Source organism: Herpailurus yagouaroundi, unplaced genomic scaffold (assembly GCF_014898765.1).
Source record: "Herpailurus yagouaroundi ecotype Mexico unplaced genomic scaffold, PumYag 180, whole genome shotgun sequence".
In the NCBI taxonomy this organism is placed as follows: domain Eukaryota; kingdom Metazoa; phylum Chordata; class Mammalia; order Carnivora; family Felidae; genus Herpailurus; species Herpailurus yagouaroundi.
In genome coordinates this window covers 28,748,314-28,767,902 of record NW_024412411.1, presented here as the reverse complement: position 1 = coordinate 28,767,902, position 19,589 = coordinate 28,748,314, and the positions used below count along the sequence as shown (strand labels likewise).

The 19,589-nt window shown below is 33.9% G+C and overlaps 1 protein-coding gene across 1 annotated transcript in view; it reads right to left on the bottom strand.

Annotated features, from left to right (window-relative positions):
- Window positions 1-19,589, bottom strand: part of ARHGAP42 (Rho GTPase activating protein 42) — a 339,332-nt gene that overhangs the window by 71,211 nt on the left and 248,532 nt on the right. Inside the window, exons 6-8 of the mRNA XM_040489702.1 lie at window positions 16,418-16,528; window positions 6,552-6,656; window positions 4,289-4,418 (exon numbers count right to left, since the gene is read on the bottom strand). Coding sequence (XP_040345636.1) covers window positions 4,289-4,418; window positions 6,552-6,656; window positions 16,418-16,528 — 346 coding nt within the window. The remainder of the gene's footprint in view (window positions 1-4,288; window positions 4,419-6,551; window positions 6,657-16,417; window positions 16,529-19,589) is intronic.

The window sequence follows — 19,589 nt, the reverse complement described above, 5'->3', positions numbered from 1 at the left end:
ATTATTGTAATAAACTTCAATTCTGTTTTAGGGCCATTTCACGCTACAATACTTAAGCATACTTGTTGATAATTCTGTTACATGCAGTATAAAATACTTAAAGGCTTAGAGCTGATTAGTAGAAGTGGCTGGATGAAAATACTTATAGTGACTTTATTACTTAAGAAGCAATTTATGAAGCAATATTAGCAATAATTTTTAAATAAAACTACTGTAATGCTCTGATGACATTTTATACCTAAATTGTTTTTTCCTGCCTCCATCTGAAGTATAGAACCTTGTGTATTTAATCTTCAAGTTTGTTGTACACACATGCTACTTCCTCTAAAGTTGCTTGGCACTAGGCCAGAACAGAGCAGATGTTCTTAGACAAGAAATTCTGAAGTCCTTTAAAAAAAGTGTGGGAAAATAAAAATTTATTTTATCTCTACTGTTGCAAAATAAAACAAGCTTAATTATCTTACCCACTAATCATCTGAGGTTGCTCAGATGATGTTTGTGGAATGAGAGGAAATAACATTCACTAAATACCTACCAAGCACCAACATTTTATCTAGAAACTTCTAAAGTCAGACATCATATAAGACTGATGCACACTACCTACTGCACTGAAGAGGCAGGTTAAGTCAGACATTATAAAGAGGATTTTACATATAAAAAATATAGCTTAGGAGCTGGAGATGGCGCTACTTTCTCCATCAATAGGGCATGTGATTGAATTGTTATTTTTAGCAGAATAATACTTCTCAATAGTTGTTTTAAGAATCTAATGAGATAAATCTAAATTGCACAAAATAGTAAATGTTCATGGTAAATATTATCCACCAATACTGATAATAGAGACATTTTATATATATTATCTCTATTCTTGCAACACCATTATTGGATGGGTATGAGTATTTTTCTTTTATAAATTAGAATACTGACCTCAGAAAATTGTTTGTTCAAGTATCATCTAGTTAACAGGTGGCAAGCATGGAATTTCAACATAGTTCTGACTTTGGAACCCATGCTCTTCCTGTTTAAAATGAAATCCATTAGAATGCAATTTAATGTATGCCCAGAAGTGGGTAATATAAAAACCACAGATCTAGATAAAGTGAGGTTCTGTGTTCAAACTGCAATGATCTCCTACTACTACCCCATCACATCCATCTCCATTTATCACTCAATTTACAGCTTTCATATTTATGATCACTGGTTTCTAATTGTATGAGTGTGTCTTATGCCTTCCACTACAGAATAAAGACCCTGAAGCCAAATTTTTTATCTCATCTTCTATTCCCCACAGAACTTATTCATTCAGTATACAGCAACAGTACAATCAATATGTGAACTGGTTTGATATTCTTATAAATGTTTTCAAATATACATAGTGGAAAGGGGCTATGGATATTTGTCCCCTGTATAAAAATAATTCCATGGGTGCCTGGGTGGTCAGTAGGTTAACTGTCTGACTCTTGACTTTGGCTCAGGTTATAATCTCATAGTTTGTGAATTAGAGCCCTGCGTCCAGCTCTGGGCTGACAGTTCGTAGCCTGTTTGGGATTGTCTCCCTCTCTCTCTGCCCCTCCCCCACTCGTGAGCATGCATGTGCACTCTCTCTTAAAATAAATTAAACAAAAATAATTCCAAAGGGATATAAATCCATTCATTTTTCTTTTAAAATCCCCAGGCAATGGGAAGTGAGGAGATGGTGAATACGAAAAGAAAGAAGGGAGGGATTATATTGGGGCATGAGAGCACTTTTGAAGTTGATGAATATGTTCATTGTTGTCAGTGGTCATAGTTTCACAGGTGCATATATATATATATATATATATATATATATGGCAAAACTTATCAAATTATACATTTTAAATATCTGCAATTCATTGTATGCCAACTGTACCTCACTAAAGCTGTAAAAACAATGCAGGTGGATATGGAGAACACCGAGAGGAAATTTTCTTAGGAGCAGGAAGGCAACATGAAAGGAGAGCATGCTAAAGAAAGAAAGTGAGAGAGTCCAAATGTGCAAGTCTCAAAGGCCACACACCACTAAGGGGCCATCACAGGATGAGCACAACAAGCTAGCATTGTAGAGGGGTGTGCTGGAAGTGCCACAGAGGATGGATTATAGACAGGCAAACCTAGCGGCAGAAAGAGAACAATTATGAGGCCACTGTAAGACTGTGGAGATGAGAAGGTGTGGGTTCAAAGGTTACCAAGGAGATAAAATGCAAAGAGTGGGCCCCAAGTTACAGGGAGACAATGGAGTTAAGGAGTTAAGTATTTATTTCCAGTTTCCAGCCTAAGAAGGTGGGTGATATCATTTAAAGAGATAGCATATTTCAGGGGAAACATCAATATCAAAAAGGGCTTTATAATCATCTAGGACTGACCCAGAGGGGAAGTCAAGTATCTTAAAACACAAGATACCAACATCAGATGGGTGCACAAAATACTGAATTTTGTCCACCGATGCAGTCTCCAAGTTACTCAAGGGCCTATGCTTATAGTCAGACTGAAATGTCCAACAAATGGAGAACAAGTAAACTACACCCTTGCCCAAGAGATGGACTAGCAAGTAGCAAATAAACATGATGTATTTGAAAATTAATGTACAAAATAATTTAGCTAGGTAATCCATCTTTCTTTTCTTAGAACAAAATACTGTGTACCCATAAGGATTTTAGCAACTGTGCAACACTGGGGAATAAAAACAAAAACGAAAAAAGTCAAGCCATAAAACATTATTGAATTGTAATGAATAAAAAAAAAATCTTTAAGCAAGAGGATGGCACCTCCTCTACTACACACGTTTGAACAAGCCTCTCTATCAATACATTTTTCTGCTCAGCAAAATATTTTATTGATGCAAAATGTAAGCTCAATGTACCCTCACACTGAGGTTTTCAAATCTGAAGAAGTTATTCAAAACAAGTATTCAAAAATTTCTTTAGTGTCCTGAGTTAAATCCATATACCTTGTATGTGACAAATGAATTATTTTTTTTTCATGAAATTATGGTGAAAGCAATGTATTATGGTCTAATTACAGAATAGCTAGGCAGGTCATTAGATTTATTTTGACATTCAAAGATAGCACACTGGTCAAAGTCGATCGTGATGAAAGAGAAAATCCTCAAATCCAGATCTCCTGAGCCAGCAGCACTCTATCATCTAACCCGTACAGTAACAGATATTTGCTGAGTTTGTTTGTTAGAACTAATCATTATTTGCTTGTACACTGCTATCCAACAAATGAGCATCACCTGAGTGAGAATGTCAAACATAAAGTGTGCTGGCATTTTAGTAATCATATTGCATTATGTCAAAAACTTTCACAGCCAACCCAGAATCTCCAGCTTTCCCATCTCAAACCTTTTAACTGTAACATCTTACTAACTAACCAAAACAACTTCATTAATCTATCATCTACTGATATGGAGACTTCAGAGTAGTGCTACTCTATGTAGTTTTTGAGTCTCAATATATGACAATAGTACAGAAAATAAAAATAAGCGTTTCAAAACTTGTACAGTGATTTGGCATTATTGCAAAATTCAAGCACATGACTTTGTGTTTTATGGACAGATCCATAATGGATTGGAAATAAAGACAACTGTTCCTTTACCACAAACAGTAGGAGATTGGTGCATTAGGGTATATCTGGTTTGAAACAGTTAATTTGGTCCAACTTGTTCCATTCAATGCAAGCACCATGCAGAAAGAGCCCTAGTTATACAAGTTTGGATGGGTTTTTATTAATTTTTGTGAGAAAAAGTTTCTTAGTGTGAGGCAATTATAATAATGTCCTGTTGTGTCTGATGCTTATTTCCTAACCTCAGGAAGTAAAGAGTGCCAATTTCACATTACATGATTGCCAATTTTACTCCTAAAAACTGATGGAGCACAATTAAATGAAATAATGCTGTGGGAAAATAAAAGTATTATAGTCACCAGGATGATTCATACTGATAAAGGCTTTGAATTTCAATTTTTCATCAAACTTTAAATTGAGATTAGCTATCACAATGAAACTCTAAAACTGAACTCATGTTACCGTACCATCAGTGAAGGTTGTAAGTTCCAAGTTCAATAATATGCCAACTTGGAGATCCTGATGGCGAAATGTGGAAAAACTTCCTCACTTTGATGGTGGTAGTGGGAGAGCAGACTAAATATGATAAAGCTGTAAGGAACTGTAGTCTCCCTATTTGAAGGAAAAAACACTAACCAAGTCAAATCTCACAGAAACAGAATGTTAATTATAAGAGACATTAAGTTACATCTTTGTGACTCACGTTTCTCCTGGACATAAAGATAGCCTTCCATTGTCCACTGGCTGGGTGGTCTGTAATCTTGGTTGGCAGATTTCATTCTTTGCATCAACCGCTCTACTTCTTGTCGAGTACTTTCAAAATTATTCCTTGTCTTTAAGTAAATAGAAACAACAATTTCATTCATTGTTTCCTACCAGTTTTGAGGAACTTCCAGCCTAAAGTTTCAAAACTACAAATGGTGCAAAGGATAACTCTGATTCTCTCAGCACTATACACCACATCGTTGATCGTACATGCTGAGTCCCATGGTCTGATTTTGAATTGTGTTAGTGAAACTTTCCTGAATAAGCTTCTGCATGTTTTTCGTTTTTTTTAATCTGTGTGTGTGGGGGGGGCATGTACTTTATTCCTATTTCCTACTCTAACAATATTCCTTAGGGTTCAAATCATAACATTTAAAAATATAATATTTATGAAATAGAGTTTTATATTCATTAATACCTAAGGTAAAAAAGCAGACTTATCTTGAAATAGTAATCATGAGGTCAGTGTATAAATTAACTCATAAAAACGAATGGGTTTCCATCGTGTGTATGTACACACACACACACACACACACACACACACACACATATATCACAACTTTATCTATTCATCCATCAATGGACATTTGGGCTCTTTCCATACTTGGCTAATGTTGATAGTGCTGCTATAAACATTGGGGTGCATGTGTCCCTTCGAAACAGCATACCTGTATCCCTTGGATACAGTAGTGCAATTGCCGGGTCTTGGATGTAAATTAAAAAGATCAATTAAATAAATTAAAAACAAAAAACAACAACAAAAAACGAATGGGTTTCCTAGTTGTAACATCTTCTATTACAAAAAATAGTTTACTCACATTACAGCAAGTTTACTTAAGGTAAGACATAGAAAGCTTAAAGCTTTTCTCTCTCTTTTGTATTCAGGCCACATTATTTCAATAATATGTTTGGAAGCAAACAATATGTTTGGAAATATAAAAATTATCACCACCCAACTCTAAAAGTTGTTATGGCCCATGATAAAATAATTGAATCCCAAAGTAAGTTAGGAAAATTTTCTTGTCACTTTTACTACTTTTTAAACTTTTTTTTTCAAATTCTTTTAAACATAAGGATCAGAAAAATTTCCAATTCTTTACATTCCTCTCTTGTTCTTGAATCGCAGGAATCTTAATAAAAATATTTTGGCCTTTATAATTTTCCCTTTTAGTATTTACGAAGAAGTCCAAATGCGTTCCATATTGAAAAACAATGAAATGGCTTGCATGTGAAACTGATTCTGCTAGAAAATCTAGATTAAAAAAAAAGCTAAAACCCAAAATATACATTAAATAAATCCAATTACCTATTTCTCATGGGACATTCCAACTCCATAGTTCCATTTATTGAACATCTCCACAATGGCAAGAATCAGATAAGCAGTGAAAGACAAGCTTTTTATAGAAAAAGAAGTGAAAACTTTCCAAACTATTTTGGCTATAGAGTACTAGATTATCAGGGTTTCAGAAATAAGTTCATTCATACAAAATTCTCAACAGTTAGAACTTTCTTGTCAGGTTCAATAATCCAATAATGGATTGGATACGTTTTTGTATTTTTTTTTAATGTAAGTGATGTTAATCATCTGCAAATCTGAATTTATATAACTATGAAACTGGACATTAAAAGGATTAGACAACTTACAAAATAAACTCTAACAAAAATATGATGTTTGTAAATAATTCTCAATTAAGCTTTAAAGCAATTATTATGAGTCCTTAAAAACCATATTCAATAATTATTATTATTCAAATTCAAATAAAAATATCATATTTGTTATATACAATTTGAGAGAGAAAAAGGACATTCCTTCAGTGCTTAAGTACAACCTCTTAATTTCACAAATATAGAAACGTTACCCTTTCAGAAAGTAAGACTTGCCAGAGGTCACTCAGTAAATCAATGAGAACACTGAATAAAGGCAAAAGTTTCCAACCTTCCAAGTATCTATTATGTATATCTCAGTAATATTTATTTCTATGAAACTTGCCAGCATAACTTTTTCTAACATATGATTAGCTCTTTCCTGGTATACTTTTAACCAGGAGCTAGAAAAAAAAATATTTTAATAAATTTATTAAGTGGCTTTTCTATATTAGGTAAATTTTTGACCTACTCCAAGGTTTGGCTGTATTATAATTAGTTTCCTTGTCATCATCTGATTCACTAAGGAGAGGCAGTAAAAATAGGTATAGTCTTACGTTCTGCAAGTTGAACTGAAGCTGTTGCTTATATGGTGCAAATTCTTGGGCGAGTTCGTATCCCTCGTGGTAAAAAGTAAATAAACCCTGCAAGAATGACAAAAGCTGCAAACAGAAAAATGAAAGAAACTATGAAAATATGTTTTAAAAAAAGATGACCACCAAACATAATAAATTGGGAAATTATATTTCATTCTAATTCCTCAACCTAATAAATTTTCAACTCCCTTTGTTTGGCAAGCAGACACTAGAGTTATGAATGTGAAACAAACCACAAAAACTAATTTTTACTTCATTTTTGGTAAACAGTGAGTGGGACAGTTGTTCTATTAACTATTCTACTATTCAAATGCATTGAAGAAATATCCAGGACAGACCATTAGGATAAAAGCCAAAGTGACATAGTTCCCACCTTAGAAGAGCTTCTAACCCAAACAGAGAGATAAACATGTGCAGATGTGAGGAAGACAAACCAGCGAATTAGAGATAAGGAGTACCCAAGGGAAGGAATAAGAATTTGGCCAGATAAAATTAAGAAAAATTTCTCAAGGTGGCAGTACTGATGTGGGTATTAAATAGACAACATTTCAGCAAGTAGTAAGAAGAACTGAAATCAGAGGGAAGAGTTGAGCAACAACCTGGAACTGGATACAGATCTTTCATTAAAGAATTAGAGTAAAATCCTCTTTAGGAAACCACAATGTCTATTATCCTAACCTTCCAATCCCAAACTCATATGTACTTATTTATTAGGGTCTAATTCATAAAGCAAGAGTGGTTCTCCATTACAGGACATGGTTGTTTACAGAGAGTAATTACAACTGAAACATTATTAACTTTCTTCATTTAATTCACTGGGATTTTTTATTACAAACTTCTCCACCAATTTGATCTCTTCCTACAATAAAGTTAGAAAATGCTTTTGAGAAATAATGTTTTTAAAAAATTTTTTAATGTTTATTTAATTTTGAGAGAGAGACAGAGTGTGAGTGGGGGAGGGGCAGAGAGAGAGGGAGACACAGAATCCGAAGCAGGCTCCTGGCTCTGAGTTGTCAGCACAGAGCCCGATGAGGGGCTCGAACCCATGAACTGTGATATTATGCCCTGAACTGAAGTCAGACACTTAACCAACTGAGCCACCCAAGCGCCCCATGTTTTTTTTTTTTTTTTTTTTTTTAATTCAAACAGCATATTATGTCGGTAAGCTACTATTTTGAACTAAAGAAGAAATACAGTTTGAAATTTTGATATGTGAATAAACACCCCAACATTTCCTATGTCTGGGGGCTAGGCATAAGCACCAAGTGGTATATGTGTTATAATTTCCAAGAATAACTACTGGTTCTATCTGAAAACAAGGACTTAATGCTTTCTTCCTATAGCAAGTCAACTTCTTACTAAGTTATGCTCATGTCAGAAAGCAAGTACTTTCAAATTGGTTTTAAGTTGTTATATTTTAAAGACTTCCTTTCTCTTGTTTAACAATTCCTGATGCCAAAATGTATTGTTTTCCAATTTTAGAATTATTTTACACTGTCAATTATATATCAACAGATAATTACTATCAAAACTAAATACTCAATAGATTATCCTTTGCTAAAATGATGTAGATATGCTGAAATATCCAATATATAGTGTGCACATACTGTGGCCTAATTAAAAAGAACTATATCTTAAAATAGGGTTAAGAATATCTTTAATTTTTTGAGATTTGATATACAGATTTGTAAGTTTTCAGAGACAAATAAGAAGTATACTTCTTTTGAAGTATATAGAAAACTAGTCTTTTAAATTTTAAATATATGAATAATAGTTTATGAAGTAGTTTGAAGGAGTATTATTTCATGTTTTAATGTCTACAATTGGTCTCCAATTAAACTATCTTATTAGCTACACGCCATACAAGGAAGATGCTATTCTAATATTATCCTAATTATACAGAATTTAATTAAACTTATAAAGACGATAAGAATACCTATAGTAAGTATTCCTATAAAACATCAAATTCCCCAAGATCTGTCTAAATAAATAAACCTATTGGCATCTTCTAGCAGAATTCAGAGATTTGCCCAGTAGCAGACAATACATGCTAAGCATCCCCTAGGGAAACAACAATGTGGAGGGAGGTACAAAAAAATTATCTACAAAGACCCACCCACCTTTTCCTTTTGTTCCACACCTACTTTGCAAGCATTTTTTGTGAAAGTTTAAAGACCACATGTATGAAATAACTGCCACTAGATGGCAGTAGAGTCAAACTTTTTAAGCTTGAATAACTACTAGTTTATTTTATTCTCAACAGGTTCCATGAGGCTAAATTAAGGTAACTTAATAGGACAGCCTAAAAAGCTTAAGAATTCCATTTCCTATATGCTGTTTTCTGTGTTCCATTGGACTGAGTGGGTGGAGCAGTGTGGGAAAGATAACTGTCTCAGCTTACCTTAAAGTAAACCTGAACTTTAAAATAATAATAACAACTAAAAACTACTGAAGAGATAGGTTTTCATATTAAATCATTTTTATCACCAGAAAAGCTTTACATAGCACTTTATTATTCCCAAGGATTTTAGAATCAAATAACTATTTGCGACTCCAATAACCTGAGCAAATATAAATGTTGACACTACATTTACAGATAATCATTTAGCAAAAATCACTGCAAGACAGCAAAGGAAAAACATTCATAATTCCCCATCCCATCAATCACCAGGTTTCAAGTCTTAAGGACCCACAGTTATCATTGATACTGTGAATGGAAAAGAAAAGTAAGAAAAGGGGCTGGGGCTAGCATGGGAGTGAGGAGAAGAGCCCTGAAGCAACTGATGCAGTAATTCCTGGACTGTTGCTCAAAATAAGAAGAACTGAGATGTAAAGACTCTTATAATGTGATCCATTCCTTACCTCCTAAGAAGTTGATCACTGAAAATCCTAGGGAATCCACTAACAAAACTACTAGAACTGATAAACAAGTTCAGCAACACTGCAGGATACAAGATCAATATATAATAATCAACTTTATTTCTATATACTTGGAATGAATAATCTGAAAATGAAATTAAAGAATCCCATTCATGATAGTTTCAAAAGAATAAAATACCAAAGAATAATTTTTAAGTATAAATTTATAACTTGAAAAGTATAAAACACTGTTTAAGGAATTAAAGACAGTTTAAATAAAAGGCAAATACTTCATGTTCATTAATCAGAAGTTTAATACTGTTAACATGGCAATACTCCCCAAATGATGTGTAGATTTAATGCAATCCCTATGAGAAGCCTAGCTGACTTCTTTATAATAAGAAGTGACAAGCTGATGCTACAATTCATATGGAATTGCAAGGAACCCAGACCATCAAAACAATCTTGAAAAAGAAGAACAAAGTATTTAGACTCACACTTCTCAATTTCAAAACTTAATGTGAAGCAATGGTAATCAATATAGTGTGATACTGGCACAAGTATAGACATTAAATCAATGAAAAAGAAGAGAATTTAGAAATAAGCCCACATATCAAGGTCAACTTATTTTCAACAAGGACAACAAGACCATTCAAGGGATAAAGAATAGTCTTTTCAGCAAATGTTTCTTGAACCACTGGATAACCATATGCAAAAGAATGAAGTTGGAACCTTACTTCACACCATTGACAAAAGTTAACTTGAGATGACTTAATTGTATGGTATGTGAATTACATCCCAATTAAGGCTACTTTAAAAAAATAAAATTTACTTCAGAATACTGAATTTACACAGAATACTATAATGCAGTGAAAGAAATCCAAATCTAATATAAAACCTCTACATTTGGTGACTGGAAACTATGATTGGCAACATAGGGCAAAGGCATCAATTTTCATCCAAGTATCCAGCCTGTGAATTATTAAACTTGTACTTTCTGCTATTCCTTATTCAGAGGAAACAGAGATAAATATCTTAGATGACAGTCTCAAAATAACCATTAAGTGCTTTAAGTTTAATACTTAGATATTCAGAGTAATTTATTGAATGGAAATGAAACAGTATAAAAATATAATCAAATAAACAACAGGTGCTGGTGAGGATTCAAAGAAAGGGGAACCCTTTTACACTGCTGGTGAGAATGTTAAACTGGTGCAGCCACTCTGGAAAATAGTATGGAGGTCTCTCAAAAAGTTAAAAATGGAGCTACCCTATAATCCTATTCACTATCTAACTGCTTTTGCAGTAAATTCTATTCACTATCTAACTGTTTTTGCAAATTGGAAATTTTCAGTAGCAGTAGCCAGAACTAAATCCAAGGACCAATACAGATTTTAAGATAGGTTGGCTTTATTGTTTCATTTTTATAGAATAACTGTATTTAGATTTTTAGCAAATTTAACCCTCAGGCCTACAAAGTTTTGAAAAAATAAATGACATCGTCTTATTTGTTCACTATAATTTACCCGAAGTTAAATTTTATATATTAAAGCTAATGTATATTGAAAACGCAAAAAGGTTTTACTTTCAAGACTGCAGGTCTATATATTATCTCACTTTAATTTAGTATGTAATATTTAGTAATTTAATTAATTTAATTATTCAAACTTTAGATAACCCAAGAAGTATTTTCTAGTATACTTCATGATATAAGAAGCATATTAAGCAGATTAAGTGAAATTTTCTTTAGCAAGAGATTTAAAATTAAAGTTAGGAGACTCAGGACAGAATATCAAAAACAGTATTTTTAGTTTACACATAATGGTTTATTTCTTGTCATTTTAAAAAATATTTGCTTATATTAGAAAGAGAGAGAGTGTGTGTGCCTAGTGGGGCAGGGGCAGAGAGAGAGGGAGACAAAGAATCTCAAGCAGGCTCCATACTATCAGCACAGAGCCAGACACAGGGCTCAAACTCACAAACTGTGAGATAATGACCTGAGCCTAAATCAAATGTCAGATGCCTAACCGACTGAGCCACCGAGGTGGCCCAATAATGGTTTATTTTCATTTTTCATATTTTAAATATAATACAAAAAGACTAAAATGAAGTCTAAAAAGAATAATAAAAACATACTCTTACAGCATTTAGATGTGTATTTTTAAAAAAGCATATTAAAATTTAAAAAATGTGCTTTTGAAAAAGTTCTATCTGGCCTTGAAGTCACACTAAAAAACTCGTTAATATTATTTTTGTATCTAATGCTAATAGTCAATGTGAAGGCTCCATACCAGCTGAAAACTTACTGATGCTAATGATGCACCAGGCACTTGCTCTGTATGTTACCTGCATTGGTTGCATCTTACCAAAATCCTGGAAACTACAATTTTTTATTTCCAATTTACAGATAAAAACCTAAGGTACACAGAGTGAAAAACAAGCCAGATTTATACAGCTGTTAAGACTGGAGCCAAATTCCATCTTATATATAATGGCCTCTCAGCCATTATACTTGTCTGTCAATTAATGAAAAGGGTGGGTCAACTGCAGCCAAGGGGAGGGGGCAACTTTTTAAAAAAGATGATTAAAAAAGGATGGAAGAATGAATAAATGCACAGTTATGTACATTGATTCAAGCACCTTTACCAAAGTAAAGATCAATCTCCTATTTTCAAGGAATTAAAATACTTGCTTTACAATACAATGTTTTGTAGTCATATATTTTATTTGGTCAGAGCAAGTGTTAAGGAATGACTAATTTTTGTAATCAGGTAACTTACAACACAGTAAGTTGATACTATACAGGACGTCAGCTTTGGGTTCTGGATTCCTGTGTCTCCCTCTCTTTAAGTTTGTGACCTCAGGCAACTAACAGTCTTTCTGTGACTTAATTTCCTCATCTGGAAAAATAACAACTACCTAATAATAAACCTATCTTGTGGGTCATGTGAAATAACACAGAGAAAACACATTACACATAGTAGTTGCCCATAAAACTTTAGTTCCAGCTAAGTTTGCAAAAGAATGTAATCAAAACATACACAAACTGCAGCTGAATGAACCATAAGGGAGTTAAGTCATAAAAAGATTCTTTGGGCTTCTGAGCCACAAACTTTCCTGTACCACAATGTATTTCAAATACACCAGGGCTCAACTCTCTGAGGTAAGCTGTTCATGATCAGCATACTTCAGAAGCTTTTCCCTCTAATCTCTCAAAATTCTCATAAGCTCCAAGCAACTCTGAGAAGAAGGAGGATCTTAAGAACAAGATTCAGGAGATGATGTTTTTCTCTCTCTGATCTTTTCCTCCCATACTAGACCTGAACTCACATATCATGCTGCCAAATCCGAAAGGACTTTTTTTAGCATTATTTCACAGAAACATAATGTGAATAAATGCAAACCAATGTGAAAATTTAAGTTTCCTAGTAGCCACATAAACAAAACAAAACAAAACAAAACAAATAACAAAAAACAAAAACACAAACTTGGGACACCTGGGTGGCTCAGTCAGTTAAGCATCCGACTTTGGCTCAGGTCATGATCTCACGGTTTGTGAGTTTGAGCCCCATGTCGGGCTCTGTGCTATCAGTTCAGAGCCTGGAGCTTGCTTCAGATTCTGTGTCTCCCTCTTTCTCTGTCTCTTCCCCACTTACACTCTGTCTCTCTCTGTCTCTCAAAAAAATGAATAAATGGTAAAAAATTTAAAAAAAAAACACAAACTTTCAAACCAAGTGAAATTTAATATGTTGTTTAACACAATTTATCCAATATATCATGTCAATATTTAAGCAATATAAAAGCTATTTTAATGAGATAGTTTATATACTTTTTTGTATCAAACCTTTGTAATCTAGTAGGTGTTTCCTATTTACAGCCCACCTTATTCTAGACTTTCATTTTGAATGTCTGATAGCCATATGTGGCTATTTGCTACCACACTAAATAGTGTTAACTACGCTACTACAATCACCTTCTATGTAAGAAATATAAATGGGGGGGAACCCCAGTTAACTATAATCACTTTCTATGTAAGATATATAAATGGGGGGGACCATTAAAATTATATATCTAATGAAAACTAAGTTTAAAAAGCTTATTTTCTGTATACTGTTAAAATAATTATATAGTTTAATAAAAAAACATAAATGCCCCCTGTTTTTCTATGTATTTGAACCAGCTTTTCCTTGAAATAATGACACTGTAGGAATATTTATTTATAACACAGTGGTGTCCCACTTAGCTGAGGTTTTGCTTTCTGTAGTTTAGTTACCCATAGTCAACTACAGTGGAAAAGCAGATAATCTCCCTTTTGACATTATTGTTATGTCTGTAGTAGCTTAACACTTGCACAGTGAAGGAAACAATCAACAAAACTAAAAGGCAACTTACGGAATAGGAGAAGATATTTGCAAATGACATGTCAGATACAGGGCTGGTATCCAAAATCTATAAAGAACTTAATCAAACTCAACACCCAAAAAATAAATAATCCAGTTAAGAAATGGGCAGAAGACTTGAATAGATCTTTCTCCAAAGAAGACATACAAATGGTTAAAAGATACATGAAAAACTTCTCAATATCACTCATCATCAGGGAAATATAAATCAAAACTGCAATGAGCTATCACCTCAAACCTGTAAGAATGGCTAAAATTAACAACACAAGAAATAACAGGTGTTGGTGAGGATTCAGAGAAAGGGGAGCCCTCTTACACTGTTGGTGGGTCTGCAAACGGTGCAACAACTCTGGAAAACAGCATGGAGGTTCCTCAAAAAGTTAAAAATAGAACCACCCTACAATCCAGCACTTGCACTACTAAGTATTTATCCAAAGGATATAAAAGTACTGACTCGAAGGGGCACATTCACCCCAATGTTTTATAGCATCACTATCAACAATAGCCAAACTATGGACAGAGCCCAAATGTCCATCGACTGATAAATGGATAAAGAAGATGTGGTGTGTGTGTGTGTGTGTGTGTGTGTGTGTGTGTGTGTGTGTATACATATACACACACACACACATATGTGTACATGTGTGTATGTATATGTGTATATATATATACATACATGCACACACATGTGGTAGTATATATATGCATATATCTGTATATACATATCCATATACAAACATATATATGTGTATATACACACACACACATATATAATGCAATATTATTCAGCCATCAAAAAGAATGAAATCTTGCCATTTACAACAACATGGATGGAACTAGAGTGTACTATGCTAGGTAAAATCAGTCAGAGAAAAACAAATACCATATGATTTCAGTCATATGCAGAATTTAAGAAAGAAAATAGATGAACATAGGGGAAGGGAAGGAAAAACAAAATAAGATAAAAGAGAGGAAGGCAAATAGTCTCTTAACTATCGAGAACAAATTGAGGGTTGCTGGAGGGGAGGTGGATAAAGAGATGGGCTAAATGAGAAGGGAATAGGAATTTTAAATATTTGTCATCTTCCCAAACTGGTGGTTGTTAGGCTGCCTAGATCTCAATGAGCCACAGATAAGCCTTAGAAGGTCCCTTAAGTCATATAAAATTTAATAAGATACCCAAAACATCTACTAAATAAGAGGTTACTAACTCATTCTAAGGGATTTAAGGACTTAGCTGTTTGAAAAAACAGAACTTGTAGTTAAGACTGTTATCCCAAATAAAAGGTAAAAATTAAATTCCTGAGCCTGTGTTGTGGTCTTCAGTTCCTTAAATTTGTCTGGCTGAAGGTTTAGTCTTACAAGCTTGCCAAGTGCCCAGTTTATAGGAACGAGTGAGGTAGTTTCAGCTGAAGAGAGAAAAATGAAACACAAGTGGCTGGGAGCCAGGCAGGGTCTAAGAATTTTTCCCAGGCTCTGCTCTGCCTCTGTTTCCCATCATCCTTAGGGAATCATTAATGGTTTCCCCACAAGAAATGAATTTCATCAAATATATTTTAAAATGTGTATTATTTTTCCTTTTCCTCACTATCTCCCCTTAAACAGGAACAGGTATTTTATTACTTAACTATAAACACATTTTTAAAAAACTGACATAGGAAGAAAAATATGGATTAAATAATCATTTAGATTACCTATGTATTTAACTATTGCTCCTCTCATGGGAATTGACATTATATATTAACTGAAGATCATCTTGACTTCTAGAACTTACCTTTACTCACCACATATGATGCTTTATGAAGACACCTACTCAGGCAATATTATAACATATTATGGTACAACTTGGGGGAAAAATGTTAAGAAAATGAAGTAAACTTATAAAGACCAGCTACCTGTTTTTTCCTGTAATGCAATTTATATTAAGGAATCCATTACTTTTTACATTACCTCATAGGAAAGTCAGGCAGATCCCAGACTTTCAAGGAAGTGGAATGAAACAAAGGGTGAAATATAACCTTATGTTTTTTCCTTTCACCTAAAGGTTTAGTAAATGGGTCGCTTTAGTGGTGAACTATATTTACTTAGGTATATATAATGTAAGTCCTTTTAATCTTTTAATTTTTCTATTAATAAAATATTTTAAGAGTAGTCAGGTTTATTTAAAAATTGAGTAGAGAAAATAAAGAGATTTCATATATTCCTTCAACCTCCACCCACACACCCTAATTATTATCATCTTGTATTAGTATGCTACATTTGTTACAATGATAACCAAATATTGATACGTTATTACTAACATCCATATTTTACATTAGGGTTTACCTTGTTCATTGTATATTCTGTAGGTTTTGACAAATGTATAATGACATGTATCCACTATTACAGTATCATATAGAATAGTTCCATTGCCCTAATAGTGCCCTGAACTCCACATATTTTCCCTCCTCTATTCCTCCCTTCCCTTTTGTTCTTTTTAAAAAAAAATCACAATTTTCAACAGAAAAACATTGCCATTTCTTTCCATGTGGTATGTTAGAACTACTGTTTTGTAGGGAAACTGAAACTTACCGGTTCAACAAATTCAAACTTCTTTTTTTCTTGAACCTCTTGAATTTTAAAGACATATTCTAATGATGCTTCATAAAAATTTTGATGCTCTCGGTCAATCAGTGTATCTGCCTAAGGAGTAAAAAAAGGCAAGTCATGACACAAAGTAATTATTGATGGCTCTATGTAGAAAAAGCCTCAAATCCTATTCTACTCCAATATCTCTATTAAAAGTTAAGTGCTACAAAAAGTTTTAATATAGCAATTCTATTATTATGTTTTGGGCATACAGGAACTAGGAAAACATAGTCCTTGCCCACCAAGTTTACAGGACATGGAGTATGAAGGGGCAGCAGGGAGTAAGTGTACCACATTCAGTACAAAAAATATGAAAAAGGCATCTAAATGTATATGAAAATCTATGGGATCATAGGAAAAGAAACTAGACTCAGGAAGAAAATGGTGGTATGAGTTGGGTCTTAAGATGAACAACTGGCAGTCAAAGATGAAAAAGTAAAGAGGCATGAAAGAGACTGACAGAGTTTGGCTGCAGAGTAAAAAGTGGAGGACAGGACGGTTAGTTAAGTAAGGTTGGCATCATACTTTAAAAAATCTTGGATGCTGCGTAACAAATTTTGGATTTTAACTGAGGGAGAATCATTTGAGAATATTCAGCAGAGTCATATCATTAGATAAACTCTTAGAAAGGGAATACACGTAGCAGAGGCAAAAAAAAAAAATTCAATGGTTCTAAAATAGTGAACGATGCTCCATCAATGATATGCACATTTATTATTTATAACTGCAATAAGGTTCTACTGATAAAGCGTGAGAAAGTGTTATTGAGATAATTTTTTTTTGATGTTGCCCTCCTCTATGCCCACTATCATCTTCTGATGTCCTCTTTAAAACTGACGTTGGTTTACTAGTATAAGCATGATTTTACTTTTCTTTTCCAGTTTTGCACTCCTACCTGCCAGCTGAGATTACTAAAAGCAGATGAAAAGAATGGGCTCTCTGGAGTACTAAGTATCCACCAACAATAATTTGGGAGCAGAAAATTGCTTTTTGGATCCATTTAACAATGCTAATTTCACATAAGGAAGCTTTAAAAGAGAGAAAATCAGGTTTGCTGGCTTGGGCATCATAGCATCTTAAAATTTCATTTGAAACACCTTTAATAATAATTATATTTATTTGCTATAAATCTATTTATATAAATAAAAAATAGCCCGATATTATTAGCAACTCATTTTAGGTATTTTTAAAGTTGAGAATTCCAAGTTCCCGAACTAATATATAAAAAGAACATATAAATCAGGTAGGAAATTTGGACCAGAAACTTCTCAGCTCCCAGAAGACTGTTTAGGTATCAGCATTTCATACAAATCATTATATTTTCTTATGACTGTTTCAAGCAACATGGTATTTACAGACTCAATGGTAAGGAGGTATATAGGTGGTGGTATGCTAATCAATGTTTAACAACTGGCTCTCTGGTGGGCATACCTGATTTGTAGTATTTGCTGGTTTCAATGGTGTAAATATTCCCCAAATAGCCAATTCCAAACCACAAACCCAGCATCACTGAATGTGAGAGTTGGAGAGAGATGGGAAAATCAGCTCTCCAAAGGAACGCTCCAGTACAGCACTGGATGTAAAGGATGTGAGAATAATTTCAGTCTCAGAGATAACATTCCATTCCACAAGTTACCTCTGAAGCTTTCATTTACTTTAAAAAATAATGACATTGCTTATATTGGCTAGCACATAAGAACAAACTATAGAGACTACTAGACACCTTTAGAGCTTAAGATGGCTATTTGTGGTCAACAAAGCTGTGAAGATGGCACAGTACTCCTGAATGTTCTCCACTGAAAGGCCTGTTTACAAGGCTAGTCCTTGCTGGTATCTGGGAAAATGGATTTCAGGAGGGTACCTACCACCCTAAATGGTAAGAGTAGCTCACTGTTCCTAAACTGTGCCAACAATATGATTTATTTTGAACACCTGCTTTCCTTCTGGGGGTCTGGAATTTAAGGATATGACACACAGAGAGTACCTATGTGAGGAGCCCCCAATTAAAACCATGGACACTCAGTCTGTGAGTTTCTTTCTAACAGACAACATTTTACACGTGTTGTCACAACTTATGGCTGGGGGAATTAAACATGCTCTGTCTCCACTGAAAGAGGACTCTTGTAAGTTTGTGCCTGCTTTCCCCCAGACTTCATTCTATGCATCTTTTGCTGATTTTTCATTATATCATCTTAGCAAATCACCAAACCTAGGGGTGGTCTTGGGGACCCCTGACCTAAGAGAATTGTCATTTACTCAGAAACTTATTTGCCATACACAATCCCATGTCATGAAAAGATGGGGGATGGGGGTGCAAGGAAGGATAAAAGAGAATAATGGCTCTTACCATTTGCCAGTAAGAGATGTTTTCCATCATCTCCAATCTAGACAACTATATTCAATATACAAAACCTGCTTTGAAAGGTCATCCAGATGGTACAGAGCTAAAGGAATACTGTACTTTATTACCTTTCCAGTACAAGATTTAGAAAGGCATTCTTTTACTTAAGGTGACTCCTTTTTGTACTTATGCTAATAGTGTGTGGTTCAGTAGAAGGCACTTTTGCTCATATATCCACCAGCAACTTTTGCTTGATATTTTGTACTGGATAAGAAGGATAAGAAGGATAAGAAGGATCTGAGATATTTCTTGCTTCTTGAGGTCAGCCTGTATTGCTATAAACTTCCCTCTTAGAACCACTGTTGCTGCATCCCAAAGGTTGTGAACTGTTATATTTTCATTTTCATTTGTTTCCATGTAATTTTGGAAATGAAATGAAATGAAAAGCATATGAAAGCATAACAAATGAAAGCATAACAGTCCAAAACCTTTGGGATGCAGCAAAGGCTGTCCTAAAAAGGAAGTTTATTGTAATACAGGCCTACCTCAAGAAGCAAGAAAGGTCTCAAATATACAACCTAACCTTACACATAAAGGAGCTAGGAAAGGAACAGCAAATAAGGCTTAAAGCCAGCAGATGGCAAATAATAAATACTAGAGCAGAAATAAACAATATACAAATAAAAAAAGTACAAAAAAAACCAATATACAAATAAAAAATATACAAATAAAAAAACAATATACAAATAAAAAAACAATATACAAATAAAAAAA